Genomic DNA, 13,788 nt, shown 5'->3' on the forward strand with positions numbered 1-13,788 from the left:
CCCAAATCCCAAAACCTCCTTCAATGTCTCCCTTTAAAAATGACATCTGAAAAATGAATACTCTTAAGACTACACTAATCCACAGGAAACAGAAATATACAGTATTTTAAAAACATTTCTGAAAAGGCAGCATATTCTTCTGTGTGTTGCAACAGACTCTCCAGATCTGCAATCGTGCTGCAGTCATGAATAAACATATTCCTCTGAAGTTCTAAGTATGTGTGTCCATATCAAGGGCATGAGGCATGCACATCAGATTTGAAATGGATTTACATTACCTCCAACCTTAGGGCCACCTGCTGAACCAGGCTTCCTTGCACTGTTGACAGGATTTCCCGATGTTTTAGGTGCAGGAACCTTGAAGGCTGAAGCAGTTGATGATGGCCTATTTCCATCCACTGATTCTTCATCATCAAAGCTTTTATCTACACAAAGCATTAGAAAAATGTATTTTAAGAGAACTAAGCTTTGTTCCATTTTTCATAAGACTCAAAATCAAATAAAACTATATCTAAAATCATTATTTTCTAAGATGTAAACCAAAATAAAGCTCCTTTGAGTAAGCATTTATATATTGGTTAACACCATATAAAATAACCCATTATAATTTAAAATTTGACTGGCATATTATCCTATTTTTTTACCTATATAACAAGTCAAAACATAAAACCAAATATATTAACTCTAAGGATAGTAAAAAGCATTTTCTTTTTTTTTTTTTGCTACTCATACAAGCATTTTCTGCCAGCTCCTCCCATAGTATATCTTTCAGCACACCCTGCCTTATTCCTTACACCCAGATCCTGCAACTTACAATCACAGATCCGTTTGCAAATCAGTCGCCTCATTCCTCTGAAAGCTCTTAATTTCCCTCACCGTAGGATGCTCCCAATGGTTCACATGGCCAAATACAGTAGATTCGGTACTAATCAAAGATTCTATCAAAAATAGACTGAAACAACCACAGAACCACCACTAAGGTTTGTGCCGGCATTTTTCTTTCTCTTCCCTGCCCTAGGTGCTGTAACAGCCAATCAGCTACAAGGTGACATCATCTTATGGCAGCTACTGCCAGATGAAAGGTAAAAATTCTCCATATATTTAAAAAATTATCCATGCAGCTGTAATCCTTATTCTTTACCTAAATTTCAAAGGCTTTTAATACAAAGGTTTATAAACCTAAATTTGTTTTCTCTTATGTAATTTACATGAAAATTAATACAAATGTAAAATAAGGTTTTATGCAATATTCATTCTGCTGTGGTGCTTATTATTGCATCAGTAAAACATGGAATATCAAAGTGCTCATTACTGTGCATAATGAGCTCTGTAATCTTACAATCTGCTGTTTATTTAGGACACAGAAACCAAACCAAATAATTTGCTTTCATAAATGATTCTAAAATATTCTACCCAAAGCTCCTTTTAGAATATTTATTAATGACCACACTAGTATCATCTCCTTGTATAAAATGGAACCCTCCACTTCCCACAAAAAAAAAAAATCACAAACTGTATGCATTTACTCGTCTGAGAAGATGGTTTTCTCTAGGACCCTGCACAAACCAACCACGACAAACAAGATGGGCGAGGCAGAGAAGCAGATTTACCACAGACTTCAGATCAATGTCAGAATCTTTTCCTCTCAACCTGCTCCCCCTTACCTATGCAAATACCCAAATCAACTAGAATGAAATCAGTACTACAAAGGGATACTGCTGAGTCCAACTATTGAATATATTTTAAAGAAGATAAGTGGTAAGACTTTTATTTGGAAAGAAAGAAAATCAAATAGACACACCAATACAAAGCCACACTCAATTTCAGCAAGTGTTTTCTTTTTTCTTAAACAGTACAATTTATAAGAAAAAACTACCTTCAAGTTAAAAGACATTTTTTCCCCATTTTTTAGCATATTATTATTAGGGAGCTAGATCAGATCAGTTAAAAAGTATGCTCTATATAGGTTTGCTCTGTTAAAAACACTAACACAATCCCAAATAAACTTTTCTGCCACCACCATGTAAAAAAATATATATAGCTAAGAGAGACACAGTAGACACACAAATCCACAGAAAGATAGGTACTGAAACACCGAGTAGCCAGAAGTTCCCATGGAAACAGTGTTCTGTTCCCACACACACAAGAAATGAAGAGTACATGTCTCTTACTTAAAAAAATTTAACTCTTAACACTCCCAAACTACTGGGAGATTAAATTTTAACTTTTTATCAAAATAAGGGAGATGAAAGTATATAAATCATAAGTATGCAGCTCAATGAATTTTCACAAAACAAACATCCCAGTGTAACCCATCTCTGGACCAAAAGAGCATTATCAGCATCCTATATGCACCCTCATTGACCTCCCCCAAATCATTTTTTCCTATCAGAGCCAACTAACCAGTCTTGACTTCTAACTCCATAATTGGATCTGCCCATTCTTGAGCCTTATATGAAAGGAAACATACAATACCCACTCTGGTATCTAGCTTCTTCTCACTCAGTACATTTGAAGATTCACTTTCATTGCTTATAGTTATCCAGTGTACCACAATTTAGCAATATCCATTCTGTTGATGATAGACCTTTGAGTTGTTGCCAGTTTGAAATTATTATAAAATAGTGTTCCTTAGAGGTAAGCAAACAAAGTTAAAGAGTTCTAAGACTTTTAAGCATTATTGTGGAAGTAGGAAACACATTATTTTTGATCGAGTAAGTCAAATATATATATTGTAACCTCTAGGGCAAGCAGTACTGGACCAGCAGCTGAACATCACCTGGCAGTTTCTTAAAAATGCAAATTCTCCAGCCCCAAAAGAAATCTAATGAGTCAGAAACTCTGGAGATGGGGGCCCAGCATTCTGTGTATTAACAAACCCTCCCAGCAACTCTGATGCATGGTCAAGTTTAAGAACCAATGCTCAACAGCAGGAGTTGGCAATTTTTTTTTTTTTCTATAAAGGGCCACCGAGTAAACATTTTAGGCTTTGTAAACCATACATGTGGTCTCTCTCTGCAGCTACTCAATTATGCCATTGTAGTGCCAAGGCAGTGATACATGATATGTACCACACACAAATGGGTGTGGCTACGTCTCAATAAAATTTTATGTCCATCAGGAGGGTACTGGATTTGGCTTGCAAGGAACAGTTTGCCAATCCCTGCTCTAGGGTAACCACTAAAATAAGAGTAACTGTATATAGGGATGTGTGGGTGGCTCAATTGGTTAAGCACCTGCCTTTGGCTCAGGTCATGATCCCAGGGTCCCGGGATCGAGTCCCTTATCAGTCTCCTTGCTAAACAGGGAGCCTGCTTCTCCCTCTGCCTACTGCTGTGCTCTTCTCTCTGACAAAGAAATAATAATCTTTAAAAAAAAAAAAAAGATTAACTGTATACATAAACTACAAATACAAGATAAATTTTAAAATCTGATTAACTGAAAAGAACCACGAAGGGGACAAAAAGGACTGAAACAAGTGGAGGAAACAGAAACAGAAGGCAAAGGGGCAAAAATGAAGCCAAATATATCAGTAACTACCTTAAAAAGTAAATGAACTAAATATTCCAAGTAAAAGACCAATATTGAATTTTAAAAAATAGGTTGCTTAAATGAGATACACTTTACAAAGTCACATAAAGGTAAAATGACAAACTATGGCAAAAACCAATCAACAGAAAGTAGATGCAGAAAGCAGATTCTAATTTCAAAGCAGTTTGAAGAATTACTAGAGACAGAGACACTCTTAATAATGAAAAAGGGGGTCAATCCAACAGGGAAAAAAAAATCAGAACCCTAAATTTTTATGTACCCAGTAACAAAGCTTCGAAAACACAAATCAAAAAAGGACTTATCTACAGACTGGAAAAAATTCTTACCACTTCCAATAATGCTCTATCTTTTCTTGACTACAAGCTAATTCATAAAATGAATTCATCATCGCAAGTCCCCAAATTAAAAATGTTTTGTAATTTATAGAGATTATAAATATTCTAGGCTTAAAAATATTTTAATTATAAAATATTCAGGCCACATCAATTATATTTATCATACAGCACTTCCTGAAATAATACTTTTAAGAGTGAACTAGAAATTGGACTGAAAGTGAGCAGAAACATTGTTTTATCCTATAACCCCATTACCTAGAAAAATCCCAGGATAAGTATCATAGTTAACCCTTCTTCCTGCTTCCCACCTTTGCCCTTTTGAGCTTGTCTTCTACGTGATGTCCTGTGTTGAACAAAGTCACCTAACACCATTGCTCAAAATCCTCTTATGACTCCATAAAAAGGCCTACCAGTACTTCAGTATCTCCAAGATCTTAGATACCATGTAGTTCTCTCTCCAACGTGATCCAACTTGCTGTTCTCCATCTTTTGCTCCAATGCAGCCCCACCAGTCTCATTGCTGAGACTCCCACGAGGGCCTCTGCACTTTTCCCCTTTGCCTAGAATGCTCTTCCCTTCATAGCCACCCACCCTGTTTACTCACCAACTTCAGATCTTTATTCTCCTATCACTTTCTCAGTGACGTCTTCTCTGGATGCTGAAATTATAACATTTCCAACACCCTGACACTACTGATCCATCCCTATACCTCCCTGCTTCATTTCTCTCCTTAGCACTTACCACCTATATATTTTACCTTGTTTATCATCTGACTCTTCCCACTGAAATTTATTATCTATTAGAGTAAGAAGTTTTGCCTCTTGTCCACTGCCATAACTCTGATATGTGGAATAATGCTTAGAAGGACCCATTTCACAGTAGGGAGACATTCAGTCTCCAGGTTATTGAAACAAAACTCCAAAGGCAAACAACTATAAACTCTGAATAGAATAGACATTAAAAAAACAAAACAAACAAACAAAAAAACTTCTTTAACAAGTATCTGACAAAATAGTAAGAAATGGGGAACAGAATCAGTACTTTTGAATTTCTATTCTGAAGGCCTCATAAGGCAAAGGGAACAGAATTTGAGACCCACATAAAAAAGATATAGACTCTAAAGGAGATTCCTCCCACTGAATGCTGGTATACCAAACGACAATGCTATCAAGGTTAAAGTGAACCGTAAGTAAGCCCTTCTCTTCTTCTTTTTTTTTTTTTTTATTGGCCCTTCTCTTCTTATAGCCTTTTATTCCTCTTCTCAAAAGAAAGCACCAGGGGCACCTGGGTGGCTCAGTGGGTTAAAGCCTCTGCCTTCAGCTCAGGTCATGGTCCCAGGGTCCTGGGATCGAGCCCTGCATCGGGTTCTCTGCTCAGTGGGGAGCCTGCTTCCTCTTCTCTCTCTGTCTGCTTCTCTGTCTACCTGTGATCTCTCTCTGTCAAATAAATAAATAAAATCTTAAAAAAAAAAAAAGAAAGAAAGCACCAGACAAATCAATCAAAAGGAGTACTTGATTAAGTGCTTGAAAAGTCAAGAGACTCAAGCCCTTGGAACTTAGTAGGCTCACACTAGTAGTATTCCTACTCCCATGCAACAGCCAAGGCAAATGCAAAATTTTCCTGGAATAAAGACTCTAGCCTCATATTATGTGCATGACAGGGAACAAGACACCATAAGCAAGAATAAACAGACACAGATGATAGGAAGAAACCCACTAAAAATCCTAGAATTATGGAGCATAGACTATAAAAGCTTTACTAGACAAGGTTGAAAATAATTTCAGGGATCAGAAAATTTAAAGAGTGACAGATTTTTAAATATTTCTTTATCAGAGAGAGAGAGAGACAGTGAAAGCGGGCAAGAGCATATGCACATGAGCAGAGGAGGGGGAGAGGGAAAGAGAATCCTCAAGCACACTTCCTGTTGAACACAGAGACCAATGCCGGGCCCAATCACAGGACCCTGAGATCACGACCTGAGCCAAAACCAAGAGTCAGACATTCAACAGACTAAGATACCCAGATGCCCCCCAAAGTTTCAGATTTTTAAAAAACAACCAAACAGAACTTCTAGAAATATAATAACTAAAATTTAAATTCAGTGAGCAGGCATGACAGATTAGATACAGCTCAAGTGAACTGGAAGATAAATCAGAAAAAAATCACCTGGAATATTTTTAGTAGGTACTTTAATATTTACTGAATAAAAAGGATTAAATATAGAAAGCATGATTATACTGACACCTTTGTTCTTACTCCAATGTTTCAAAAATAAATTACTATGGTTTGGTGCAGAAAATGAACAAGATGAACTTATTAAAAAGTACTAAAGGATAAAAATTAATAAAGAGGCAAGCTGTATGTGTTATGTGTGTGATGGAAATGGAAAAGGAGGAGAGAAAAAGGAGAGTAGCTGGTAAGAGTAGGAGAAAAAGATGGAGATAACAGATTGGGAGGAAGAAGTGATGGGACAGAATGAAGGAGGAGATGGAAATAGAGAGGGAAATGGAGGAGAAGGGAAGAAGAGAGATGGAGGAAGGGTGTGGGATAGGGCAGATGTTAAGAAATAAAAAGAAGCCCAAGTAGAAGGTATATGAATACCTTTTGCTGCATTCATATAACAATGGCAAGCTGTTCTCAGCAAGCACTGAAAAATGATTGGCCCATAATCCCTTATCTGCAATGCCTGAAAGCCAGTAAATTCGAGTCCAGCTTTAGCACGTTTGTCTTTTTTTTTTTTTTTTAAAAACTCCAGCGTAGTTAACATACAATGTTACATTAGTTTCAGGTGTACAATATAGTGATTCAGTAATTCTATCCATTATTCAGTACTCATCCTGATAGGTGTACTTTTAATCCCCTTCACCTATTACATCCATCCCCACTCACCTCCCTTCTGGTAACCATCAGTTTGTTTTCATTGTTAAGAGCGTTTCTTGGTTTGTCTTTTTCTTTGTTCCTTTGTTGTGCTTCTTAAACTCCAAATAGAAGGAAATCATATGGCATTTGTCTTTCTCTGACTTATTTCACTTAACATTATACTCTCCAAAACCATCCATGTTGTTGCAAATGGCAACATTTCATTTCTTTTTATGGCTGAGTAATCTTTGTATATTAATGAATGCTAACCCTTTCTTGGATATGTCATTTGCAAATATCTTCTCCCATTCCATAGGTTGCCTTTTAGTTTTGTTGACTGTTTTGCTCTGCATAAGCTTTTTATTCTGATGGAGTCCCAATAGTTTATTCTTGCTTTTATTTCCCTTGCCTTAGCAAACATATTGAGAAAAATATTGCTATGGCCAGTATCACAGAAATTATTGCCTGTGCTCTTCTAGGATTCTTATGGTTTCGGGGCTCACTTTTAGGTAGGTCCTTATTGTATTTGAGTTTATTTTTGTGTATGGTCTAAGAAAGTGGGCCAGTTTCATTCTTTTGGATGTAGCTGTACAGTTATCCCAACACCATTTGTTGAAGAGACTTATCTTTTTCCCATTGCATATACCTGCCTCCTTTGTCAAGGATTACTTGACTATAATCATAGATTTCTGGGCTCTCTATTCTGTTCCAGTGATCCACGTATCTATTTGTGCCAGTATCATACTGTTTTGATCACTACAACTTTAGAGTGTATCTTGAAATCTGGGACTGTGATACCTCCAGTTTTGGTCTTCTTTTTCAAGACTGCTTTGACTCTTTGGGGACTTCAGTGGTTCCATACAAATTTTAGGACTGTTTGTTCTAGTTCAATGAAAAATGTTGTTGGTATTTTGAAAGGGACTGCATTAAATATGTAGATTTCTTTGAAGAGCATAGACATTTTAACAATATTTGTTCTTCCAATCCATGAGCACAGAATATCTTTCCATTTGTTTGTGTCACCTTCAATTTCTTTCATCAATGTTTTATAGTTTTTCAGAGTATAGCTTTCACTGTCTTGGCTACATTTAATACTAGGTATTTTATTATTTTTGGTGCAACTGTAGATGGGATTATTTTCTTAATTTCTCTTTCTGATGTCTCATTATTAGTGTAGAAAAATGGCATGGATTTCTGTACAATGACTGAATTCATTTATCAGGAGTAGTATGACGGAATCTTTCAGGTTTTTATACATAGTATCACGTTATTTTGCAAACAGGGAAAGTTTAATTTTTTTCTTACCAGTCTAGATGCCTTTTATTTCTTTTTCTTGGACTTCAAGTACTATGTTGAATCAAAGTGGTGAGAGTAGACATCCTTTTCTTATTCTGGATCTTAAGGGAAAAGCTCTCAGTTTTTCACCACTAAGTATGATGTTAGCTGTGGGTTTTTCATATATGGCTTTTATTATGTTGAAGTATGTTCCTTCTAAACTTACTTTGTTGAGAGTTTTTATCAAAAATGGATGTTGTATCTTGTCAAATACTTTTTCTGTGTCTACTGAAATGATCATAGGTTTTATTTACTTATCTGAGAGAGCACGACCTCAAGTAAGAGCATAAGCAGGGAGAACAGCGATGGGAGAGGGAAAAGCAGGCTCCCAGAAAGCCTGATCTGGGACTTGATCCCAGGACCCTGAGATCATGACTTGAGCCAAAGGCAGATGTTTAACCAACTGAGCCACTTAGGAGCCCCGATCATTTGGTTTTTAAACTCTCTTGTTGATGTGATGTACCATGTTGATTGATTTGTGAATACTGAACCACCCTTAGACCACCCCAAGCCTTAGTGGGGCTAAATCCCACTTGATCATGGTAAATGACTTTTAATTTATTGTTGGATTCGATTTGCTAAAATTTTGTTGATGATTTTTACATCTATGTTCATTAGAGATACTGGCCCGTAGTTCTCTCTCTCTCTCTCTTTTTTTTTTTTTTGTAGTGTCTTTGTCTGGTTTTGGTATCAGAGTGATGTTGGCTTCATAGAATGGACATGGAAGCTTCCCTCCTCTTCTATTTTTGGGAATAGTTTGAGAAGAACAGGTATTAACTTTTCTTTAAATTGCTTTGTCTTTTAAAATTCATTTGGTAGCAAAATCTAAACTGATTTTAACTTAGTTTATGGCAAAACACGTGAACTGACATGAGGCTATTCATTGTATTTACTTCATTCATTGTGAATTTGCATATATTTAACTGCAAAAATATTAATGTGCTTGATTATAAGGTGTAGCCCCAGACCCAGCTGGAGTTGTTGCATCATACATGGTTTATGACCATTACTTTTCTAAAATCTGACCTATTCAGAATTCCAAAACATAGCTGGTCCCCAAGGTTTCAGATATGATCTGTAAACTTATATTACCATAATGAAATCCCTCCATTTTTTCTTCTTCCCTTCAAAGGAAAGCCATATATTCAAATGGCTATTCGAACTTTTCAATTCACTTTTATGATTACATGTATTCCAAAACTTGAAGTTTCTGCTTCTGAATTCACATAAAGGATGAAAAACCCCTTCATTCTTACATGGCAAACAATAGATAGGAAAGTCAAAACTTTATACTGTATCTCATTTAAAAAATTCATTTTGTGGGGCTTTTCTTCAGTAAACCAACTAGTTCACAAAGAAGAACCCACAACACCATAGATTTTCATGCACTGTTTCATATTAAGTAGCTTCTTATACCAAAGTTCCTCTTTTCTCTTGAAGCTATATCCTTCCCTATTCTAATTAAAACAATGAGTAAGAGGCCCCTGGATTCCTGAATGGTTCTAGTTTTACCTTCTTATGTATCTAACAATGATTACGGTCATATGGGACAGATAAATTAGTAACTGAGATTAGGAAACAATAATCACTATAAGTTATAGTACCACAGGTGTCTCAGAAAACTGGTTTCAATTGCCTGCACTCCCATTCTGCTTTTACAATAGAATACTCTCGGCTTTCCTCTGATCTCTAGCTCAGTCTCTTCCTCCTTTATCCAATCACTAAATGCTGAATATCTTCCTTCTCTCTGGACTACACACTTTCTAATTGTCTTCATTCATTCTCAACAGTTTAAAACATCTCTACTCTGGGGGCGCCTAGGTGGCTCAGTGGGTTAAAGCCTCTGCCTTCAGCTCAGGTCATGATCCCAGAGTTCTGGGATTGAGCCCCGAGTTGGGCTCTCTGCTCAGTGGGGAGCCTGGTCCCCTTCTGTCTCTCTGCCTGCTTGTGATCTCTGTCAAATAAATAAATAAAATCTTTAAAAAAACAAACAAAAAAACATCTCTACGCTGACAACTCTCAAATGTTTGTCTCTAGCCTATACCATCTTTGACCTATACCATTCCCAACCTAAATATTCAACTGCCCTACTAAACATCTCCCCTATGGATATCTTGAAGGTATCTCTAATCTGACATATGTAACGTAACACCAATACCATCTCCAAACCTGTTCTCTGTTCTCCCTAAGTCTACCTCTATCCCAGTAAATGACATCACCATCGATTTAGCTACTCAAGCTCACAATGTAGAAGCCCCATTCCAAGTTCTCTGCCCCACATGGATCTTCTATGAATAATTCTTGTTGTATATAACTCCAAGTTATATCTCAAATCTACGTAATTTCTCTTTACTTCTAGTGCCATTCCTAATCTAAGACCAGACCAGTATCTTCTCTGCCTATATTGTTACAACAACTTCTTAAATGGTCTCCCTGCTTCTATTCTTAACCTTCCAAACCCCCGAAGACAATGAGATCATCTAAAAATGTAATTTGGATCAGTGGCTGCCGAAACTGTTAAATGAAAAACTGTTACAACTAACAGATCAGGCTGACAACACCCGAACCCAATGTTCAATATTAATATACCAAAAACAAACAAACAAACAAAAAAGATAATCAGACACTGCATGGCTTCCAATAAAAATGCAAAATGCATAATACCACCTATAAAAATGTGTGCCAAAAACCGCCCAATAAACAAAAACAAAAAATTAGACCTGATTCTGATCAAGCCATTAAAAGAATTTTTAATTTTCAGGAAACAAAGGGGACATAAAATCCTAAAAAACAAGAACATAAAACCACCGCAGCAATGTAATTATCAAAAATCTATTATGTGGGAAAACTTCACCTGAGAGATACTGTTTTTCTTCAACAAATAAGTGGAAAGAGGAGAAAAAGAGAGACAACTGCTACAGATGACTAGAGCGTTAAGTGATATATCAACCAATTACAATGGTGAATCTTGTCTGAATTAAAATTCAAACTGTAAGAAGATATTTAGGAAACAATTGAGTAAATCTGAACACTGAATATTTGATACTAAGGGTTAATTTTTTAGGTGTGAAAACTGGTTGTCAATAAAATATGTCCTGGTTACAAACAAACCTTTAACTGTTTTTTAAAAAGTTCTCTTTTTAGTATATGTGCTGCCGAAGCGAGCACTAAAAAGTTCTCTTTTTAAAAAGACTAAGTTTTACTTTACTTTACATGTATGAATACATGTGCATGTGTGTCCACACACCCATACCCCAGTCCTGTAGGATAGGTAGGGCTGAGGAAGATAAGTAGGGATACAGATAACTAAAGACTGGCTATCTATTGATAATTTCTTGAAGCTGGATAGTAGGTAGTAACAGAGGTTTGTCACAATATTCTTTATTTCTGGGTATGTATGAAATTCTTCCTTAAAAGAACTATGATAATTCGAATTACCTTGCTCTCTTGCTTAAAACCCTGTAATGGAGCCCCAATAAAATTATAAGCAACATTGTTAAGACCACAGAAAGTAAGGCAGAGCAAAGTATGTGAAATCAGCATCCAAAAGATAGCAACATATTCTCATAAAATGCAAATTTAAAGGATGGAAAGCTCTGAAGAATAAAACCACAGCAAAGCTGCAACTCAGAATTCTCAGAAGCAGATTGACGTAGCAGTGAGGATTGATCTACCTTGTAGAATGACAGAGAAGTGACACTCTCTAAGCCAACAAGTAAAGGAATGATCTGCAAGGAATCACCGAAAACCTATGAAATGATTTCATCATTAAGCTCTTCCCACCCCCAACTCAGAAAGCTCAATATTTTACATATAAATATGCATGCGCATGAGTGTACACACACACACACACACACACACACACATACACACACACTCTTCTGTAAAAATGGAACCACCAGAAAAGGGAAAAAAATTTGTTATCGTATAAACTTTTAATCGCTAAAATTAAAACTTAATGGAAGGGCTGGATAAGGAAGTCAAGGAGATCCCCTAGAATACAAGGGAAAAGAGAAAGACATAAAACTTAGGAAAAGAGACAAAACATAATGGACAGTGAATCAACATGGGAGATTCAATATTTGACTGGTAACAATTCTGTAAGGAGAGACTAAAGCTAATGAAGGGGAGAAACTTATTAAGAAAAATAACAGAGGAGGATTTCTCAGAGCTAAAGAAAATAATAGGCCTTCAGATGTAAAATAATCAAACAGTAAACATTTAAAATGTATTCAATTTAAACAAAAACAAAAAATTTCAGTAAAGTGACTAGGAATTAAAAGTCCAGGTACTTCAAAATAAAACAATGGCCAAATTTTAATATTCACATAAAGATGCTGTGTTTTCAGCAGCATAATTAATCTTAAATTGTTAATAATTTTATTTAAAAAAATAAAGTCCATCTCATATAAAGCTGAAAAGAAACCAAGAAATTTCATAAAGTCTCTTAGAATTTCTAGGTAATCATTAACTTAATTAAAAAGCTACTTGAAGACTTTTATCCTTTTCTTTAAAGGAGCCCATTAAAAATTTAAGACCTTTGATAGTTCAATGACGTTAAGGGGCAGACGTAACTTAAAACATTACTTGGTATTAATAAAATTAAAAACAACATATTTCACAATAGCCATAATATCAAAGTAAATAATAAATGATGCTTGTAAGATTTATTTATTGTAAGTTTTTTTATTTATTCATTTGAGAGAGGGAGAACACAAGCGGGGGAAAAGGCAGAGGGGGAGGGAGGAGAAGACTTCCCACTGAGCAAGAAGTCTGCTGCAGGGCTCAATCCCAGGATCCTGGGATCATAACCTGAGCCAAAGGCAGACACTTAATGGACTGAGCCACCCAGGTGCCCCCATAAGGTTTATTTAGAACCCTCACAGAAACTAGTCATTTTGGGTAAATTTTCATGACAACTATACTTGGTTATATAGCTGTCAAGAACATCAACTATAGTGGGAGGTTGGGGAACCAGGTGGTGGGTAATAGGGAGGGCACGGATTGCATGGAGCACTGGGTGTGGTGCAAAAACAATGAATACTGATACGCTGAAAAGAAATTTTAAAAAAGTGGAAAAAAAAAAAAAGAGAACATCAACTACACATTCTACATGTACCAAAAAAAAAAAAAAAAAAAAAAAAAAAAAGATGTAAACCATTTCTTTCAAGACTTAGATTCATTAGCAACTTTTATGTTGGAAGATATGTTGCTCCTAGTGTCCTAAGACCTTGCACCCAGATGGGTAAAGGGAGCCTGTTTCAAGAAGGCTAAGATATTCGCTCTTAGTGCCCACTACTGCCACCTATATAGCTGAATGCCCAATCTTTTGTCCCTTGTAATTTACTTTTTCTCCTTATAGATTCTGTTGTCCCCATTATCACTGCTCCAAGAAAAAAAAAAGTTTGGCCTTTTCACCACTAAGTTAAAGGGTTGCCTTCTTTCTGTGATTTGTGTTAACCCAATTCTAGCATAGCACATAGAATATTCAAGGGCATAGAAGCTACTCAGCACTAATTCCTTGCTATTGTTCCCTTCCTACCAAATCAGTAGTGATATATCAGTTTGTAGTGGTCTAGAAGGCTTCCCTTTAGAAAGTCAAGGTTATATCATGACTTGTGTATGTTTTCTAAAAAATTCATGTTTGGAAGAATAGACTGTTGAAATGCTCTAAGTGTAGAAACAATTTGCAACAAAACCGTATTTC

General features: G+C 36.1%; 1 protein-coding gene across 29 annotated transcripts in view; it reads right to left on the minus strand.

The window, feature by feature from the left end:
- CLASP2 (cytoplasmic linker associated protein 2) overlaps window positions 1-13,788 on the minus strand; it is a 192,800-nt gene that overhangs the window by 130,752 nt on the left and 48,260 nt on the right. For 22 of the 29 annotated variants that reach the window (XM_046001628.1, XM_046001627.1, XM_046001649.1 and 19 more), the window contains one exon: window positions 279-425. In XM_046001628.1, coding sequence (XP_045857584.1) covers window positions 279-425 — 147 coding nt within the window. Of the gene's footprint in view, window positions 1-278; window positions 426-814; window positions 994-13,788 lie in introns of those variants that run through there. The other 7 variants (XM_046001659.1, XM_046001657.1, XM_046001656.1 and 4 more) reach the window with 1 other exon arrangement.

The sequence above is a fragment of the Meles meles genome, chromosome 4 (genome assembly GCF_922984935.1).
Source record: "Meles meles chromosome 4, mMelMel3.1 paternal haplotype, whole genome shotgun sequence".
In the NCBI taxonomy this organism is placed as follows: domain Eukaryota; kingdom Metazoa; phylum Chordata; class Mammalia; order Carnivora; family Mustelidae; genus Meles; species Meles meles.